The sequence below is a fragment of the Dermacentor variabilis genome, chromosome 1 (genome assembly GCF_050947875.1).
Source record: "Dermacentor variabilis isolate Ectoservices chromosome 1, ASM5094787v1, whole genome shotgun sequence".
Lineage (NCBI taxonomy): Eukaryota > Metazoa > Arthropoda > Arachnida > Ixodida > Ixodidae > Dermacentor > Dermacentor variabilis.
The window spans coordinates 225,605,161-225,626,108 of NC_134568.1; the positions used below are offsets into that span (position 1 = coordinate 225,605,161).

Genomic DNA, 20,948 nt, shown 5'->3' on the forward strand with positions numbered 1-20,948 from the left:
GCGTGCCCGTTGGATCAGCTGTCGCTGCTCAAGTTGAACGAAGATCGGTCGCGCTCCGATAGCCGAAAAACGGCCGGTTTCTTTCTTTTTTTTTTTTTCGCAACAGTCATTTTCCGGTACTTTCATCGCTTCTTTTTGTCGCCTTCGTTGGTCCAGACATCGAGGGTGAAAAGGACGCTGTTTGAAGCTGCTTGAATCTGAGTAACAAAAATTCGTAACAGCAGCCGAAGAAGTCGCCCACGACTGAGTCGTTATTTAACAGTGTAAAGGAAAACGCTGGAGGCTCGGCATATGCCGCGCATCCTGCAAGAATGACGTTCTTCACTGAAGAGAGATCTAAAAAAATTCCGATTCTGGTACACTCTGAAAAAAATCATTCTTTAGAGGCTGATTTCGAAATTCTGTTTATACGTGGAGTTGCGAACATTTTGGTTAACGAAAGTTTTTAACGCTATTCAAATGCAAAACCAACCACTTGCAACTCTGTCCCGCTTACCGTGACTCTACTCTATGCAGTTATTTGAGAGCACCATGCTATGTGTGCGCGCAATGAGACCGAAAACTGACTTGAGCAAACTATTGAAAATGCAGCGATTTCAACTGGCGCGTAGCAGACGACAAAGGCAAGAGTCAACTTTCTGACGTCACCAGAGCGCCGCTCGCAGCGTCACCATCGTTCGCTTACGAACCCATATGTAGGACATGTAGGGCGGATTGCCACACGGGGACGGCCAAATGAATAATATCAAAAATCTTTGGGCCATTTAGGTGCTACGCAGACTCTTTGCGACTCAGGTTTTTGTTAGCAGCTGATATCTTCATGTGTACCTCCATCTTATTTGCGACTGATCAAAGTTTGTCGCTTGCTTTATTGTAGCTGTTATATTCATTGTTTTTGTTACCTGAATTTAACGCAAAGCTGCTTAAACAACAATAAAAAAGAAGAAAAAATTTGAGACTTGCAAATTATACGGGTAAAGGTGACAACAACACTAATGAAAAGCGGCGCTAGTGTCGGTGTGCGCGTGGGACGCGCGACCTGGCGCGGTGGCTGCCCAGCTGCAGCCTGCAGTACGCTTTGGTGGTGTTCGTGCTATGCGTCTGGTTTCAGTGATTATTTTTTTAAATCCTGTGAATGTGTGTCAGCGTATGTATGCATATGTCATCCTAAGCAGTCACTCATTCCAACGTTTCTCTGGTTCTCCTATTTATAATGTTGGAGAACTTAAGGGACAAGTTACACAGCGTTCAGCAAGATTTCAGTTTCAGGTTCGTTATGCTTTTTCTGGACGTGGCCTGCTTGCAGTCTCGTAACAGATTATTTGACGCAGAGGCGGTGCGGGCGATTGTAGGATTGATAACAGTTCTTTCACAGATCTTTCATTTGAGTTATCTTTGTTATACTGCCACGCTCGCACATTAAACATTTTACTTTAGATTGATGTAGAAGTCTCCATATTACTCTTCCTGCATTAATAAAAAGTTGACGTTGTTTGCTGTATAGATGACAGCACACACTGAAATGTTGAGCTAAAACTAAACATAGACTACTTCTTCACATGATTTAGAACTTGGGCGGGCGCCTTTTGAAGTTTAATTTATATAACATTGTCTTGCAGTCTCCGAAACCTTAGCCTCGGTGATACGTCACTTCCAAAGTAAGCACTGACCAATATTGACGTTATTTGTCACCTAAGCGCCGCAGACTTTACGTAATTAGCCTAAATGCACGCATTCATTTGTGCAGATCTCAACAGGAATGTGAAAAACGGCTTCTAGGTGCTGGAGCTGATTTGTTACATTAGTGAGTATACGCCTTTTGAAGAATGAGACATCTTGTCCCGCTTTTCTCCGATTGTCAATTCAGACGGTGAAATACATTTTTTTTTCTTTATTTGCATCCTTTTCAGCTACCAGTCCAAGTGGGAGGAGTTGCACAGCCAAAATGAAGGCAACGCCAAGAGAGCTGAAGTATATATTAATATTTACGTAATTCTGGCATGCACATTTTGTAATGCGGTGCACACATTTACGGATTTTTGCAAAGTTAGCTTTGTCTTGAACTTTATGATGGCACAAGCAATGTGACTAAGCACTTTCAGCACTGAGCAATACTGCAAGTTCTACATTTGAAACAGCACTAGCTTCTGCACTGCACTTCTGCAGTTTGTTACCATGACACATCATGTTTTGTAATTGCAAAATAACAACCATTTTTTAGTCTGTTTAATGCTTTCTTTAATGTATGCTTCTGATACATGCTTGTTTTTGTACTGTTCATACAATTGCAGCAAGTAAAAAAAAATTTAGAAGTGATTTTTTTCTGTGTGGGCTATAATTATATTATTCTTCCAATTTCTTTTTTTTTTCTTGTTTCCATACCAGGTGAAAGTGTCCAATTGGCTTAGCTGCTTTATTGTCCTATTCCCATCTGTTAACAGTTAACAACCTCAGGACACAGATAGAGAAGAGTGAGAGAGAGAGAGACAAAGGCAACTAGGGAGGGGGGGACAAGCGGGGAATAGGAGACGTCCTAACGGAGCAGCTCAACTGTTTCATTGCAATGAACCAGTCTAACTGCTCCGTTGTTCACTTTAAACTTTTCACTCGGCATACAGTAGTAGTGGGTGACTTTAATGCAAAAGTGGGGAAAAGCAGGCGGGTGAACAGGCAATTGGCAACTACGGCGTTGATTCTAGAAATGCTAGAGGAGAGATGCTGGTAGAATTCGCAGAAAGGAATAATCTAAGAATAATGAACACCTTTTTCAGGAAACGTAGCTACAGAAAGTGGACCTGCAAAAGCCCTAATAGTGAAACAAGAAATGAAATTGATTTCATGCTTTCTGCCGATCCCAGCATAGTGCACGATGTAGAAGTGATAGGTAGGGTATATTGCAGTGATCATAGGTTAGTGAGAGCTAGGATTCACCTCAATTTGAACAGAGAAAGAGTAAAATTGGTCAAGAAAAAACAGGTCAACTTAGAGGCAGTAAGGTTAAAAGCAGACAAATTTAGGCTGGTGCTTGCACTTGCAAATACTTGCAAGTACTTGCAAACAGATACGCAGCCTTAGAACAGAGAGATGATGCTGACATAAAGGTAATGAATGAACCTGTAACGAGGCTGGCTTCAGAGGCAGCAATTGAAGTGGGAGGCAAGGCACCAAGGCAACCAGTAAGCAAGCTCTCCCAAGTAACAAAGGACCTAATAAAGAAACGACAAAGTATGAAAGTGTCCAACTCAAGAGAAAAGATAGAATTCGCAGAGCTGTCCAAACTGATCAACAAAGCAAAAATAAGTGATATTCGAAACTATAACGTGAGAAATACTGAAGAAGCTGTAAAAAATGGACGTATCCTGAAATCAGTGAGAAGGAAACTTGGCACAGGACAAACCAAGATGTATGCACTGAAAGATAAGCAGGGTAATATCATCAGTAATCTTGAAGGTATAATAAGAGCAGCGGAAGAATTCTATACTGACCTGTACGGTACCCAAAGGACTCAAGAGTACTCTATTCGAAACATTAATGAACAGTGTACAGAAACTCCTCCTATAACTTGAGATGAGGTCAGAAGGGCCTTGCAAGGCATGAAACAAGGAAAAGCGAAAGGAGAGGATGGAATAACAGTCGATTTAAACAGATGGAGGATACGTAATGCTAGGCAAACTGGCGGATCTCTATACGAAGTGTCTATTGACTGCAAGGGTCCCAGAAAACTGGAAGAATGCAAACATTACACTAATCCACAAAAAGGAAGACGTTAAAGACCTGAAAAATTATAGGCCCATTAGCTTACTCCCAGTATTATATAAAATATTTACCAAAATCATCTCCAATAGAATAAGGGCAACACTGGACTTTAGTCTACCAAGGGAACAGGCTGGCTTCAGGAAAGGATACTCTACAATGGATAACATCTATGTCATTAATCAGGTTATCAAGAAATCTGCAGAGTACAATAAGCCTTTCTATATTGCTTTCGTAGATTACGAAAAAGCATTTGATTCAGTAGAGGTACCAGCAGTCATAGAGGCATTGTGTAGTCAACGAGTACAGAACGCTTACGTAAATACCCTGGAAAATACCTACAGAGATTCCACAGCCACCTTAATTCTACACAAGTGGGAAGATACCTATCAAGAAAGGGGTCAGACAAGGAGACACAATCTCTCCAATGCTATTCACTGCGTGCTTGGAAGAAGTATTCAAGCTATTAAATTGGGAAGGTTGAGGAGTAAGGATCGACGGCGAATACCTCAGCAACCTTCGGTTTGCCGCTGGCATTGCTCTATTCAGCAACACTGCGGACGAGTTACAACAAATGATTGAAGACCTTAACAGGGAGAGTGTAAGAGTGGGGTTGAAGATTAATATGCAAAAGACAAAGATAATGATAAATAACCGGGCAAGGGAGCAAGAGTTCATTATCGCAAGTCAGCCTCTAGAGTCTGTGAAAGAGTATGTTTACTTAGGTCAACTAATCACAGGGAACCCTGACCATGAGAAGGAAATTCACAGAAGAATAAAAATGGGTTGAATCGCATATGGCAGACATTGTTAGCTCCTGACTGCATGGAAGCTTACCATTATCATTGAAAAGGAAGGTGTATAATCAGTGCATTTTACCAGTGCTGACATATGGGGCAGAGACTTGGAGATTGACAAAGAAGCTTGAGAACGAGTTAAGGACCGCACAAAGAGCAATGGAACGAAGAATGCTAGGCATAACCTTAAGAGACAGAAAAAGAGCAGTTTGGATCAGAGCACAAATGGGTATAGACAATATTCTAATAGACATCAAGAAAAAAAAATGGCACTGGGCAGATCATGTAATGCGCAGATTAGATAACCGTTGGACCATTAGGGTGACAGAATGGGTACCCAGAGAAAAGAAGCGCAGTAGAGGACGACAGAAGACGGTGCAACGAAATGAGGAAATTTGCTGGTGCTAGTTGGAATCGGTTGGCACAGGACAGGGGTAATTGGATATCGCAGGGAGAGCCCTTCGTCCTGCATGATGATGATGATGATGATGATGATGATGATGATGATGATGAACATTTTGCATAGTTGTTTTTTACATTGGGCCAATGAGAATGTCAAGATTTTGTGACTGAACAAAGCGGCTTTGCAAAGCATTAGATTAACCCACCGAGGTTGCTTAGTTGCTATGGTGTTGGGCTACTAAGCACGAGGTCGCTGGATCGAATCGCGGCCACGGTGGCCACATTTCGATGGGGGCGAACGCGAAAACGCCCGTGTACTTAGATTTAGGTGCACGTTAAAGAACCCCAGGTGGTCTAAATTTCTGGAGTCCCCCACTACGGCGTGCCTCATAATCAGAAAGTGGTTTTGGCACGTAAAACCCCATAATTCAAAGAATTCAATTACTGCTTCCTTTCCATTTATCGGCTCAAAGTTCAGAATTCTATTGTGCAGAAAATTGATGGGAAATGTGCACAACAATCCAAGGGATCAAAGTGCAGAGACCAGATAATATAAAGATCCTATTCAGATTCTTTTTTTGTTATTGGCTCTTAATTAGTGGTTCGAGCAGTGCTACACCTGCGTTATCACCAGGACCATGACTAGTGGATGATAGGAAAAGTACTGAATTGAATTGAGCAGAAGAAATCGCTACATTATGCAAGCCCTAATATCACTTCTTCTGAATAACTTGCACTGCATTTCAATAAACAGGAGACTTGGAGTAAAACTCTAGTTTCTGGATGAATATTTACATTAGGGACCACGAAATGTGAGGAAAAGCTGAATATCTCGGCAACTTCACAATGTAGCCTGGTATTTGCATTTCGGCACTCGACGAGAATATGCTAACAACATTGTCGTATACAGTTGTACTGGCTACTGCTACAGGCTGCTCGGGGAGTGAACGTCTTCTGAGATCCCGTGGTCCTTAAACTTTTGTGGCCGAGTGTACATTTCCCTGCTTTATATAGTGCTGGAAGGGTGTGTGTTATGTGCACTAAGACATGAGGTGAACATGCATTGCCTAGTGATATGCTGACCTAAGTAAACATAATGTCATATAATGTCATATAGTTCATTGCTAACACATTCAATTTGAAGGAAGCATATTCAGTGGCTGCTGAATTCAGAAAGCCTGTTTAATACTTTGTGGCAAGAATATATATAGAGAGAGAGATTAGGGTCATCCTATGCCACTATCTAGTAAAACTAAATGTAGCTTAGATACCACATAACCAACTATTGCTAAACATTGAGTGGTGTTTTGTTGTGGTGTGCAGCCATGCTCAGCACATTTGGGGCTTTTACTTTCAGGAACACGTTAATCGCCATTGAAGCACTTAGCCATATGTGTACATACACGCTTACAGGCATTTGCATACATACAGCCATTTGTGACAACAAAGCACATGCTACCACCTGGCTGTGCCTGTAGCAGTCAAAGTTTGTAGTTGCAGCAAGATTTTAGTAGCTCTGGCAACATTCAAGTCCTGCTAACGCAGATGCTATTGACAGCTCAATAAGGAGGGACAAATGCATGTTTTCAGGCATAGGTCAAATGCACCCAGTTCATCTCTGTACTTGGGGAATTGTACACTGGTAGAACTGAAATGAGTTGAGGTGTGAAGCAACAATGCATGAAAGCTGCAGTCTGCAGCCCATGTCTTTAGTTGCACTTATATTTAAAAGGTATACATAGAACCCTACATCGCAAGGGCCTGTGCCCACCTGTGTACCATGTTAGGTGGTGCAGCTGGTGTGTTCGCACATGGCCTATCAATCATATAGTAGCATCCAGTTGCCAAGTGCTGTGCTTTCACTCTACTACTATTTGTCTTGCGCAGGAGGTAGATGTCCTGATTGCAGGGCTGCAGTCCTACTGCCACCAGCAGTTGGTCAGCATGCAGCAGCTCAACTTACAGTTGACACAGCTGCCCAAGCTACAGCAGGGTGTCCAGGACCTCATGAACACCATAGGTACTGTTGAAATTGACAGACACAGCACATAGTCTTCCACAGTACCTGTTCAGCTCTTGCTAAATAGCATATCCTTGGGCCATTTTTCCGAGTTCTATTGGCTAGAATGAGCTAAAAGTAACTTGCAGTTGGTATGTAGTCAGGAACAGAATGACTGTGGAGTGGCATTTGATAAATTTGTGAAGGCAGGTAGATGTGAAAGTGGCCTGGCTACAGTATTGAATATCCAGCATATTCAAGTTTGTAAAATGAATGTAACAGCAATGATAGTATCCTCAAAAGTGGTGCATGAAAATATGTTCTCTTGCCAACCTTCTGTTCAAGCCAAACAGTGCTCAGACTATGAACTGAGATGGCCAATGTGGATCAGTGCAATTTGGGCTTAGCTTGTAGTGAAAATTATTCCATTGTCTTCAACTATACTGCATTGCTCAGTCCATATTATCGCAATCATGCTCAGAAAATAGTCTGAGAAACTAGCACAGTCAGCACAATGAATCTTAACTCATTTGCACACTGGCACATTATAATGCAGCTTACTTTGGGGTCTTCAAGGTAAGTGACGTGAAAGGCAGCATGTAAAGGCACTAAAAACAATCTCACATCAAACTTGTAACATAAGGGATGTTCACCATGTGGTAATCAATAAGGTGATTACATGAAAGCCAAGAACAGACTGCATCTTTGGAAATAAACTGTTGACCTTAAGATAAACATTGTGTGTCATGGACCTTTCATTGCTCTTCATATTGACCTTCCATGCAGGAGAGTTGGAAGGCATGTTTGAGGAGGTTGAACTTCGCCTGGTAAGCCTGGAGGATGTCATCGAGACACAAGCTTTGCAGGAGAAGCAACTAGACGAAAGGTTCAAGCTTGCATTATATGGAGAAAAAAAGAAAGGACACTTTGAGAGCCTCAAAGGTATGGCTGAGCAAGATACTTGTATGTACCTTGCTTGTATGTATCGTCTTGAACCAGTGTTTTTGACAATGGAAAAGCACAGTGTTGCCCAATTTTTAGATTTTTATGAGCATGAAGGAACCATGGTTGTCTTAATGAATGTGGAGGCTTACATAAACGATGTTTTTTCTTTCTGATGTAAAAAGAACTGTTTGCTTGCATATTGTTCGCATCACTCAACAGGCATTAATGTGAAAATTTCAGAGGGCCTGCAACGTTGCTTGCTTAGAGTCACGCAAGCATCACGGTGCACGCACTTGTGCAATTCATCCCAGGTGTTTCCAGAATGTAGATGCTGCAAAAAGGCTGGATTTTCTCGTAGCCTATTCACACTGCTTATCATTCAGAGATGCAGCAGTCAGTTCCCCACAGTCGCTGCTTATAGTGCTCAAAGTGCTTAAGCTGCACAGAAACTCTGCAGTTTTTTTTTTTTTTTTTTTGATGTTGTTGTTTTGTTTTTTCGGGTTTCCTTTTTGTAGAGCCTTGAAAAATACTTAATCTTTTTTATGATCATTGACTATGAAAAAGAAAATCTTTTCTATCTTGTAATGTGCGAAGTACAACTAAGTTTTACTCAGCACATTACAAGATGAAAATACACCAACTAGCCATAATTCTCGCTTTACTCAATGTAATTTCTTTTTCCAGCAGAAATTGTATGAAAGTGGTTTAGTATGCTTCTGAACATTGCCTTACTATTCATTTCATGTGATACAGCCTGAACAGAGAATAGAAGGGATGTTCAGATATTAAATTTTTTTTATTGAATCGAAGGTGAACATTAGAAAGAAATTGTTCAGATATTTAATTGAATACCTTTCCATATAGAAAAGTAAGGACAGAAAGTGCAGAAGAAATGCCATTTAATATCCTTTCAAATATGCAATAGTCCTTGTAAACATGCGTAAATCAATGTATGCTCAATTGCACAGCTCAGCAAAGTGCCACAATTATTATCATAATGAAAATAATGGAATACAGTAAAAACACATAGCATGATGCAAGTTTGGCTTGTTATAATTTAAAATAAAAGTCTTCTTATTTTCATTAAAAAAGGAAATGCAGTAAACCCTCATTATAGGGGAGGCACTTCACTCGAAATATTGCTTTATTCAAAGTTTTTCTTGGTTCTGGCTGCTGTGCATTTTAGCCTAGTGATATGATGGCCACAGTAATTTTAGTCCGGAGTAGTATTTGAAGTGTAGCAGTGCCGGACTCCGCTTATGAAATGCGAAGCAGGAAATCCATCCAGAACCAGTTGGTGCTGCATAGATAGTAGTTCTTTGCTTTTGTTTTTCTTCCTGTCAACCTATAAATGCAAAGAGCACTGCAAAGGTCACTACTCTAAGTGGTGGTAGCGTTTTGACATCAGCAAAATTTGGCAAAGGTAATTAATAGCTTTGCGCATTCTACGTTGCATTGCTTACATGTCCCAGAGCGAGCACGTGAAAGCTGCAGCTGTAGCACATTGTACAAGCGTGTATACCAGGTTGTTGACAAAGTGCCCAAGGATGATATTGTCACACCTGATTGCGGATGTGGACGCAGCTGTGTTGCTCCTGCCACGGACACAGAAATTGTCAATGTTGTGTCATGTGCCAAATGTGAAGAGGACTTCGTGGTGAACAAAGAATTGTGCAAAACACCTTCAACATCAGATGCAGGAGCTGTTCTTCATTTGCTTTGAAACAAAGTGGAGTGCATTGGCAGCAGAGGAAGCATTAGGAATTGCATAAAAACGAGTTCTAGCGATATTCTTGCTGCTCACCAAGCTTCCTTGCCACCGTACTATACCTGAAGTAAGACAGCTGTCACCGTTGTCGTACCTGCATTCCCCTCAAGTGTGTCCCGACATCCTAGGCATCAAGAAAAAAGCACAAGTATCATTGGCAGCACTGAAACAGGCACCATTATTTCTTTTACATGATGTCCACAGCAGCTGCCCTAACATTTCCAGTGATCGTTCACTCGCTCTACATCAATGATTGCAGCAGTCATCCCAGCGAAATTCAAGATTATACTCAAAACCTCACACTTGAAATCCACAACAGCCACCATGCTTGCAGGCTGGCATGTGGAACTTCAGTTCATCTGTCTGGAAACTAGCTCAACACCAACAGTCCATCTTCTGCAACTACAGTGCAGCCATCCAGAGCTTACTTTCAGCACTAAGCTTTGAATCCCATGAATCTGTAGCAAACATAAGGGAAATTCATTGTTAGAACAAATCATTTTTTCAGTGACTTCCAAGTCACTACAATGCAACAGGAAAGGACCAGGGAGATGCAGTCACCCAGTTTGCTCGTGATGGTGTGAACTGTGTTGCTAACCCATTTTCTAGAGTATATGCAGTGGGTAAACTTTGCATTGGTTGAATGTGAACTTTTAATGGCCCAATGGAATATGTCAGATTTCGCAAACCAGCACCTTCATTACCTGGACCACCATTTGCGGCTTACTCCACCTTCTATTCAGCTTACCACAGCAAGACTTAACTCTTTTATATCGCCTATGGCTTGGAGTGGCATTCATGAATACATACTTCTTTCTTATTGGATAAGCTCAATTTGGAATTTTGTGGGTGTAGAGCAGAGCTGGGCAAAGATAGTTTGCAATTGTATCATGATATGATACGAGATAATCGGGCGACAAGTATTTGAGATATATATACAAGATACTACTGTATTTATTGCATACGATACCTCGATACAATTGCAAATTTCTTTTTATAGATCTACATAGTGTAGCAGCATATGCACAAGAATGTTTGCCTGGAAATTTCTTAACTCTGACCAACCTTGTTTCATTTGAATGAAATGTGTGTTAGTATCTCAAAATTTTTGTCTTTTTTGCTCAAAGTATATTGTTTTCATTCCGGAACAGTTTATTAGAGTTGATTTAGCTGGTTAACGTGGAAACTCTTTAAACGCTGCACATTCAACGATTTTTGTTTGTAGCTTTTGTAATTGATGGGAGTCGCTGCTCTGCTGGCCGACCAGCTAGTGGGTCGCCATCTAAATACAACGTCAGTAAGACGCCTCTGCACGATGGCGTAAATACCACTGTGGAGTTTTACCCTGTTCGTAAATGTATTACCATTTACACAGGTAATACAGTCCAAAAAATTGCTTTTGGTGCTTGCTAGCAACAATAACGTATACAAAATAGCTGCCTTATGCCCCAGTCTCTCGGAAGCAACGCTACCATGCTTTGCTTCACAACAGTCAAACTTACATCCACAAGATCCTTCAAATCGCTGATGTATGAAAGCCACTAGACGCAAGGCAACCCCATTCTTGGATTCTTCAGACTTCATAACAAAGTACCCTGCAAGAGAAAGTGCAATAATGACACGATAGTGGCATCACAATTTGCGTGAAAGACGCCACACGCATTGGCATACGCAGCACAGTAGAGTGGCTACAAGCGTCATGGCACCGGTGCAACTAAAACAAAAAAAAAATCAAGAAAACAAAAGGTTGGATGCGTGCAGTGTTGAGACGGCACAGGCACTACCACGTGATGCTGCTTCACCAATAGGGTCGCACAGACCTCATTGCCCACCCTTGCTGGAGGGCTCTGGTGGGAAGATAAAAGAATGTCACTCCCTTCAGTGTTATTCAGGTGGCTTAGTTGCAGCAGTATCAGCTTGAAACATTTATAGTTTTGCATAGTGATGTTGCGATAGCCAGTAGCTTGTATCTTAAGATACACGATACATTCTTTCATGTATCAGAAATACAGATACTGATACTCGTCATGTGAGACTTATCATGATACAGATGCAAGATACCCAAAGAGCATCTAAGATAGTATCTGAGATACATGTATCTTCGGTACGGCCCAGTGCTGGTGCAGGGAGGTAATTGCATACTTTTTCTGAGTATTTCCTTTTCTGGTGCAGAAACACCAGCCATTGCTCTTGAAATACTTCACAACCATCGCTTCATGGAAAACTGATTTCTTAGATCCTGGCCCCAAATGAATGAAGCCTGAGCAGCAGCACCGCTGCGTTTCATTAAAAGCATTGAGTCTGCCTGACACACTGTGGCCATTGTTGTAGTGACTGGCAGAGCCAGGTGATAGTGCCACTATCAACTTCTAGATAAAAGGGAGCAAGTTGGAGCATTGGGGGCTCCGTCGGGTTCAACTGGCTGTCGTTATTTGGGGTGCGATAGTTGTCAGGTGCCTCATAGTGGACTTTGTTTCCTTTCTTTTCATATTTTCCACCCTTTTCCCCACCAACGGGTTATCAACCAGACATTCGTTCTGGTTAACTGCCCTCTGTTTCCTCTCCTATTCTTTCTGGGACCATCACTAGTTTTGAGTTATCCATCCCAAAAATGTGCTGCAAAATACATAGGCATTGGCATTTGAGTTAGTTTTGATCCTTACTGCACAAGAACTCACCACCAGCAGCTTTGTTAACCCATTAGCTCCGAAATATCATGCATGCTACATGGCCCTCCGTTCCATTATTTTTGTCCCACCGCATTCTTTTGGGAAACTGTTAACTGGAACACCAATGTATACCTTCCTGTAGTATATATTGTAGACAGGACTCTTGAAACTGGTGCTAATGTCAGGATTTCTGTTAAATGAATATGACTGTTACTACATGCTTTCAGCTTTGCAAAAGAAAAGCAATAAACAAACCTATAAAACCTGAAGTGGGCCACAATGTGCCATTAGAGCTGCACTGAAGCATGGGAGAAAGCACGAACACGTGTTCAAATATGGCCATGGTCATATAAATACCTTGCAGAATTCTGAAGTGGTCAGTAGAGCACTGCAAGAAAGATAACCATAAATCGATGCTGATTAAGCAAGTGATTGCTAATGTCAAAAGCACTCTTTAGAATACTTTTTTGAGCTCCATGTTAAATGATCAATTAGCTTATTCTGCTTGCTAGCAACTTACTGTAGTGGCTGTAGCATTCTGCTACTGAGTGTGAAGTTGTGGATTTGGTTTCCAGCTGTGGCAACCACATTCTGATGGAGGCAGAACGCAAAACCATTCACGCAGCAGGAGCACATCGAAGAACCCCAGGTGGTCAAAATTAATCCTTAGCCTTAGACTGTGGCTTTCCTTCCCTTTATGACCTTGACCCCTTTAATCAGTCAGTCTTGCCAATAGACATGGTCATGCATGTTGCATGTGAGCTCCTTTGCTGTTTTGCTGCATCTAGCTTTCATAACGCTGCATGGTACACTCTCCACCAATATGAAAGGGAATACTTCATCTTTCTTTGTTGAAAACGCGATTCTTGTGAACATGCAGGTCAGAACCTCACTTGCTACTATTTGTTGTTGTTCTCCTGTTGAAGAGCCCCACTTATGGAAGTCTTCCTCATTACAGGTGCACACAAAGAAAATTACCATATATTTGAATATAATTCTGGTGTTCCCTTTCATATTGCCAGAGAGTCTGCATTCAGGCACTCGCTTTGAAAACTAACAGCAAAGCAGCTCAAATAAAGGCACAATGTTGTATGCCACGCGAGAACTAACCAACATAAACGTAACAAAGCAAAGTGCCACTGCTTGGAGTATTATGCTTGCTGGCGGGGCTCTGTGGTTTACATCACACGGGAGAATCGAAAAGAGAAGAAAAATTCAAAGGTTGTTGTTGCGGTTTCTTTTTCTTTTCTTTTTCTGTACACTTGTACAAAGACAAAGTACCTTTGCTACGTTATTGGAGGAGGATATACCTACAGTGATGCCCCTTCATTCATAAGACATCTTGCAGCTTTGTTAACCCTTTGGCTACCAAATATTACGCATGCTACGTGGCTCTCCGTTCCATTATTTTGCCCCCGTATGCACACTGCAAAGTTCAGCTGTTGCGTTCGTTGTACAATGGGCTACAGTAATAAACTCTCAAAAAATGTTAACAAATAAGTTTTATTCACAATATGAAGCAGCACTTTTCAGTTTAAAACCCTAACTGCCACTCACAGATCTATTTTTGTGTGGAAAAGCTTGAAACACTGAGGCATGTAGAAAGCAGCCACTGCACTTTTCATATTCTCACCTGCTAAATTTGTCTTCCTCTTTTGTCCCAGCACATTTTGCACTGTTGTGACAAAATTTGTTTGCCAGGATTTGATGGAATGTGGTCACTGTGCTGCTACAGGCACATAGATGTTGGAATGCATGCGCAAAGTTTCTACAAATATAAACGAAATTTTTTTTTTAGATGATACGACCACTGAAGCGGACCTAATGCTATATGTTGCAGAATCAGCAAATACCATTTTAAACCAATCCTGTGAATCGCTCTTATTGACAATGTGGTCCAGGTTCTTTCGAGTCTGGGATTTGCCAGCATTGGCAGCCAGTGGGTGAAACAGTGTTGTAGGGCACATTGAAAACATTAGAGGTCCACTGTTGGCAGTCTGTGAAACTTGTATTTAGAGAAAGAAATTATGCAAAATGTGTGACACTGACAAAGATTTATTTCAAGTATATCGAAGAAAGCATGAACACCCACAATACCACTTGTTCACCCTTATTACAAAACATTGCACTTGCTAAAAGAACAGCATGAAAGATATAGCTCTTTGGTCTTTTGTGTAGACAAACTGGAAGAAGACCACCAAACGCTGCTTCGACAGCTGGAAGAACAAGAGCAGGAAGTGCTGCGAGAACGGCAAGAGACCTTTGGGGAAGTCTTTCGCAGGGATCTTGAAGCATACAAAGAACAAGGGACACTGCACCGTACGTACACATTTGCTTGTTTCATATATGCATGATGGAGGCACCTTGGTATATTTGTACCGAGCTTTACCTGTTATAGGTAACTTAGAAATATGCAAGAATAGTGACTTTTTTGGTGGTGGTGGCACAATCATACTGGCACAATACTGAACGAGAAGAAAGGGGGTTAACTAAGAGGTCCGATTTTTTTATTAATCATATCCTAAGAAGCCAACAAACAAAGACACCAAGGACAACACAGGGGAAATTACTTGTACTTACTAATTGAAATAAATAAATTATAAATCAATGAAACACTTCGGCTTCGTGCTCCCTCACGGTGAGGTCAGCACATCAACGACGAGCCCTTGCTCGAGCGAGTTCCTGGCAGCATTCCTGAAACGCCATCTGTTCTTCAGCCGAACGCAAGACCCACGGCCCGCTGCTGCTGCCGTTCCTTCAACACAGCCTGCTCTTCGGCAGAACGAACCAAACGTGTCCTCCCCATCTGACTGCCGGCCCTGAACTAGCGAGAAACGGTGGACGCGAGACGAGCGAACATGCGATCACACCCCCTTTCCCTCCTCCGGAAGGAGAGGACACCTGTGATTGGCTTGCGCCTTGCGCTGCATCTAAGTCTTCATGCATATAAAACCCCACTTTAAAGGGCGCGTATGATGAACCGACAGTGGCTGAATCGGGTAGCGTGGTGGTCTCACAACCCTGAAGTCGCTGGTTCGAATTCGCAGCCCAACAAGCAATTTTTATTTTCGCGCGGCTTGAGATTTCTCATACAGCAACACCGATGCAGACATGAGTGAGGCAATACAAGCTTCGCTTGAAAATATTGCTTATTTACTGTTGTGAACTGCCCACTTCACAAAAAAACCATTGTTTGGATTGTAGTGTTCCTCAGCTAATGCTGTGCAGACTACTGCAGAATACCAGCACTATGATAGTGCTCAAAACACGGTACTCTGAACTGGGCTTTCTCACGCCACTTGCACCAGATCCTGATTTCCTTGCAAATGTTCTTCCCATTGCTGTCCCATTTCAGGTAGCCGACAACGCAACGGTGCATTCATGTTGGGATCATTAGCTGCCATCTAGTGTAAAAAAAAATCTTAATAAAAGCGCAGACAATAAAACAGCTACTTCCATCTATGCATCTATGTTGTGAAAGGAAAAGACCCATTGATGGCCTCTTCATCACAAGCCACTCAAAAAGTGGCAAAATGCCCATGATAAGATGAACAGGTCATAAGATAAATAGTGGCAATCACTTGTGATGAGCTGAAATGGTCCAGAGCTCTTAGATCTTTACTTATCATTGAGAAAAATGGCCCTTTTTTAATTTTTTAGGAAGTATTTTTTATTGAATACACCCTAAGGGACTAGGGGATACAATAATATTTTATAAATCAGTATGAAGCTAAAGAAATGTACTCTCCAAAGATATAAAATTTCAGAAATGCATGTTAGGTTTAATATAATTTGTGAAAAACAAACTTTACTGAAAAGTACCGGAAATGTTCACAATGTGGTGCTGATAACACAAAATTAATGAAAGAATAAAGTATTCTAAAATATACAAACTCTTTTCACTTGAATTTCCGACAGCACATAAAAGTTTCAATGCTCTAGCTCATAAGCAATGTGTGCTACAAATTTTTCTTCTGCCTAATGGAAACTGCCTCTTACTGGTAGTTCCCAAAAATGTTTGCCAAAAGGCATAATGTCACACTCTGGCTGGGAGCAGCAAACCTCCACCACATGCACTAGAGACACCGTAAGTAAGACCTGTATTCTATATTGTGCCAACATGTCCATGACATATGAATTGGCACAAAATTTAGTTAGTCATCAAAAGGCAGAAAACAAAACTGTCTGCAAAAGAGCTGATGACTGTCCAGGCTGGTTTTGCAGGTCTTCATCATCTGAATTAAAGTCTGATGACCTGATATCATCTTTTGACTCGCTGCTACTTGTAGCAACCAAACAATCATTTGATGATGCAACAGAATCATGAGGCCGACACTGTTCATGCACCCACCATGGTGTCTTAGTGGCACAAGGTTACGGGATCGAATCCCAGCCATGGTAGCCGCTTTTTGATGGGAGCAAAATTCAAAAACACTGTGCATCGGATGCACAGTGCACCATGCACCCAATACACGCTGTTAAAACCTTAAAAGCCTCAGGTGGTGAAAACTACAGCATGTCTCATAACCAGATCATGGTTTTCTCACGTAAAACCCCAGAATTTAGCTTTAACATTTTTTTCACATTGCTCTGGTAGCTGGGCCCTTGCAGCAATCCACGATCACATGGTGCACACTTCAGCACAGAACCAACAACCAATTTTTATGGTACCCTTATTTTTCTTTTTTAGTGCAACGAAAAACTTAACCGGTGATAGTGTGCAATCCAACAGTGGTAATGCACAATGCTGTGGAAAATTTTCTAGTATACATTTTCTATCTGCAAATCACGATCGTGAAATTGTATGCTGAAAACATTCATAGATGAACGCAATAGCGATTGTGTGCCAGCATTGGTGGAAAGCAGGCAACAAATGCGGCCCTAGCTGTAGGAAAGTAATACTCTATCAAGTCTATGTTTATGAGGTTCAGGTTTTGTGAAGTAGTGAATTATTTCTAAAGTAATAGCTTCGTGCTTTTGTGGTTTTCTGTCCAACTACTTTGGTCACATAAAAGTCCAGGCATTCTTTCTAGCCACGCCAAGCTAAGTTTTCGAAAGCGAAATGACACATTTACACGAGTAGTGCTATTAATTTAGTGCCGGCACCCATTTAAGGCACAGTTAGTTGATGTCACTTTGTATCTTACAGGGAGGCCAAAGAACTCAGGGTACTTGCTCACAAACTCGCGCGCATACAAACGCACTCATGTGCACCACCATGCTATGAGGGATGCCACGGCTTGCCACGACTCTGCCATGCCACTTCGTTGCCGTGTAGGCAGAGCCACTTGTTAGCTGTTACGTCTCAACCCAGCAAAGGGAATTCCTTAGGTGTTTCCCATGAGGCAACCCCCCTTTCATGAGCACTCATCTGACAAAGCCCTGATGTTGACCATTGACGGGTCAACAAAGGAGCTCGCCTCAAGGTGGCATTGACCACTGGATTCTGATTCGGTAACAACCGTGAAGGGTCGCAGAAAGTTGACCGTCACTGAGAGCCCACTAATTGATGAAAGGGGCCAACGTCGAGGACCACCATAGGAACTGCGTCGATGTCGGTTGCCCAGATTCCCATGCAGTTGCAACATATGCAGGGGCGATGGTGCCACATAGGAGGCAGAGCCGGCGGTACGGTGTGACGTCATGGGGGGTGATTTTGCAACCGATTCAGCTATTGTTATTGGCCAAGATAGTCATGAGATTCCCTAGTCTAGTCTCCTAGGGTAGACGACTGTTTAAAAAAAAAAAAAAAACTCAGTGCCCTTCCACTCCGTGAAGAAGGATGACCAGCGAAGCTGTGTATGTGGGCCCCTTAATGGCAAACTGCACCTTCGCCGCAGGTCAGCCCGGCATTGCACTATCTTCGGGTTTGGCCCACGTATGGAGAGTGCTTAATGCCTGCTTCGCCTCCACCATGGTGTCGGCCGGGCATTGCACTATCTTCGGTATCGGCCCACTTATGGGGAGTGCTTAACGCCTGCTTCATCTCTGCCGCGGGTCGGCCCGGCATTGCACTATGTCTGGGATCGGCCCATGTATGGGGAGTTTCTTGCTTACCACACCAACAATGACACAAAAATTTCCTTGGAGGGTAGAGGTATACAGATTTGCTGTAAAAGTGGAGACCTTTGGTTCAGTGAGGGTGTCCTTATGTGTCCTGATGTGTGCTCAGAGATGTAGTGAGCCGAGACATTCAAAGTGCTCCTACATGGAGTGGGCTTCCATATCTGGAGCCAGTGTATATATGTAAAATAAACCCTTTTTCTTTAGCTCCTACTCCCAGGCCTACTCATCCCTGTGGCTGGAGGATTCCTGGCCTAAACGCTACCTCAAGCCGCAACATAGCGTGGAACTCTTGAAGCGAAGCTTACTTTACGAACCTCCTGGACTTTTCTGACTATGGCTGTGTGCTGCTGTCTTTCAAAAAGCTCATGCGCAGGGCAGCACTACCATGTTTACTAACCTTGCAGGTGTACTGGATACTGGCCTCATTTTCTGCAGAATCGCTTCGTGATGAAACATATGCTACCTAAATATCCTCATTGCAACAGATATACATCGTTAAGAGCGCAATTCCTCTAATTATGCAAACCTTTCTATGCCTACTTTCCTAGGGTTTGTGGTTTGGCGCATTTGCTTGGTCGGTCTTTTGTTGAGTAAAGTGCAGTTTACTGTTGCACTATCTCCAGGATCAGCCCGCTCTAGTTGGCGCGCAGCGCCTGTGTACAATGTCACAGCAAAGAAGGCCAATCGCGGAGACAGTGTAATGCGTGGTCACATGGTGGGGGTATAGCAAGACGTGGAGTCTTGCTGTCTCTTTACTGGCAGGCAGGTAATCGCTATGATGCAAAGCGCTGTGCAGAATATAATCAATTGTGTGGCATTTATTTAACTGCTTCACAAAAGTTTTGCGTCTCAAGTTCCAATAGGTGGGTTGGATTTCCATAATTATTTTTTTTAGCTCACAATATGCATAAAATGAAGTGCTAACGCCTATGTAATATAAAGACTGCAATTCTAAACAGTAATTATGGTGCACTTAATAACAGCCAACTTCTGTACAGTAATCCTAGTGCATTCACATCTAGTACCAAGGTTTCACCACCAGTTAGCGCAACATATCGTATATCACGACTTCTTGTGCCACTTAGAATTATAATTCCATCTTAAATCATTAACAGCATGCTTGATTCTAACACTATTATAAATCATGGCCTGTTCATTTCCACCAACATCTCGACACATCCTGGAGTCCCATTAAGAATCACTGCCATGTGGCAAAGAAATAAACTACTCAGAAAATGAAAGTTTAATCCTTAGGCTGCGTTCTAGTGGCAACTTCATATGGGTGCCAGAAGCCTTGAAATGGAGCGTGGCGCTCCGTGACCTGTGTTTAATGGTCGTGGTAAGAAAGCAGCTTAACACAGTGGCATGTTTTGGTTGTACGCATCTGGGCAACCTTCCTGTCATAGTTTGTAGCAAAAGTTACAATATTGGCGACACCTGAATTAGCGAGCATTGGCTTCCTCTTTTCCTACTATTGACAAAATGGCCCGTTTTAGTGGCATGAGCATTGAGTGACACTCTTGTTTCCTGCACAGCTCTTCCAGTTCACCTCCTGAGACTGGGGAGGAAATTCAAGATATATCATAAAAAATTGAAAAAACATAGTACAGTACAAAATTCATGGGTTTCATTATAGATATGCTATCAGAGCATAAGTTTAGTTACAAGTTGAGTTACTGAAGTGTCTGGAACAATTCGAATTAATTAGAAATCACTGTTTACCTTTCACCAAAGCACAGAATCATAGACTTAGAGACTCGCCACCTGAGCACGGCTTTAGCAAAAAACCTGGAAACCCAGAATTAGAAAGCAGAAGTAATGACGTCATAATGACATCACACACAAAAAGGTGGCATAATATTTAATCGGCTAATTATTGGAAAACAGTTGCCTCCGAGTTCGGTTTGTGTGTTGCGTTTGCCTAAATTTAACCTAAAGAACACCAATGCCGAGGTGCAAGTGGCACCAAGAGACACCCAAGTCAATGATTAGGGTTGCCTTCCATTTTTTTGGAGGCTTTAGTAATGAGTACTTATTGAATATATGATCATGGTTGTAGTGTGCTATATGTCAAAAGAAAGCTAAAGATATGTACTTTCCTAAAATATAACTTTGAAAGACATGTCAGGGCATAATACGTAAACTACTTTGAGGAATACAAACTTTATTTAAATGTGCAGGAAACACTTCCAATTTTACGCCAATAATATCTAAATAAAGAAGAAAAAAAATTATGAAATATACAAAATGTTTTCACCTGAACTGCCTACAGCTCATGAAACTTTCACAATGTTCTAGCGATGTGGTCTACAAGAAAAATGTTTTTTGCCTAGTGGAAACTGCTGTGTCTTTGTGGTAGATTCCACAAATAGTGGGCAAAATCTCACACTCTGCTGATGCAGGTGCTGCAAATCCCCACAATATGCTATAGAGAGACTGTAAATCAGAGCTATAACATTGTCAACAATTCTATTACATCTCAGTCAGCACAAGAAATCAGTAAGTCATCAACAGGCAGGAAAGGAAACTCACTACCAAACAACTGATAA

The 20,948-nt window shown here is 41.9% G+C and overlaps 1 protein-coding gene and 2 long non-coding RNA genes across 3 annotated transcripts in view; 1 reads left to right on the forward strand and 2 right to left on the reverse strand.

The window, feature by feature from the left end:
• The first annotated feature begins 1,023 nt into the window (after positions 1–1,023).
• Dysb (dystrobrevin binding protein dysbindin) overlaps positions 1,024–20,948 on the forward strand; it is a 41,833-nt gene continuing 21,908 nt past the window's right edge. The window contains exons 1-7 of the mRNA XM_075669937.1: positions 1,024–1,269; positions 1,620–1,658; positions 1,748–1,804; positions 1,911–1,971; positions 6,840–6,972; positions 7,738–7,893; positions 14,512–14,652. Of these exons, the coding sequence (XP_075526052.1) occupies positions 1,214–1,269; positions 1,620–1,658; positions 1,748–1,804; positions 1,911–1,971; positions 6,840–6,972; positions 7,738–7,893; positions 14,512–14,652 (643 nt within the window). The 5' untranslated portion in view covers positions 1,024–1,213. The remainder of the gene's footprint in view (positions 1,270–1,619; positions 1,659–1,747; positions 1,805–1,910; positions 1,972–6,839; positions 6,973–7,737; positions 7,894–14,511; positions 14,653–20,948) is intronic.
• On the reverse strand, positions 9,252–11,408 carry LOC142573052 (uncharacterized). Its single transcript, XR_012826202.1, has 3 exons — positions 11,167–11,408; positions 9,966–10,122; positions 9,252–9,788 (listed from the first exon to the last, which is right to left on the reverse strand). It is a non-coding gene; the product is annotated as an uncharacterized LOC142573052 (long non-coding RNA).
• Positions 12,690–14,525, reverse strand: LOC142557809 (uncharacterized). Its single transcript, XR_012822849.1, has 3 exons — positions 14,187–14,525; positions 13,967–14,101; positions 12,690–12,721 (listed from the first exon to the last, which is right to left on the reverse strand). It is a non-coding gene; the product is annotated as an uncharacterized LOC142557809 (long non-coding RNA).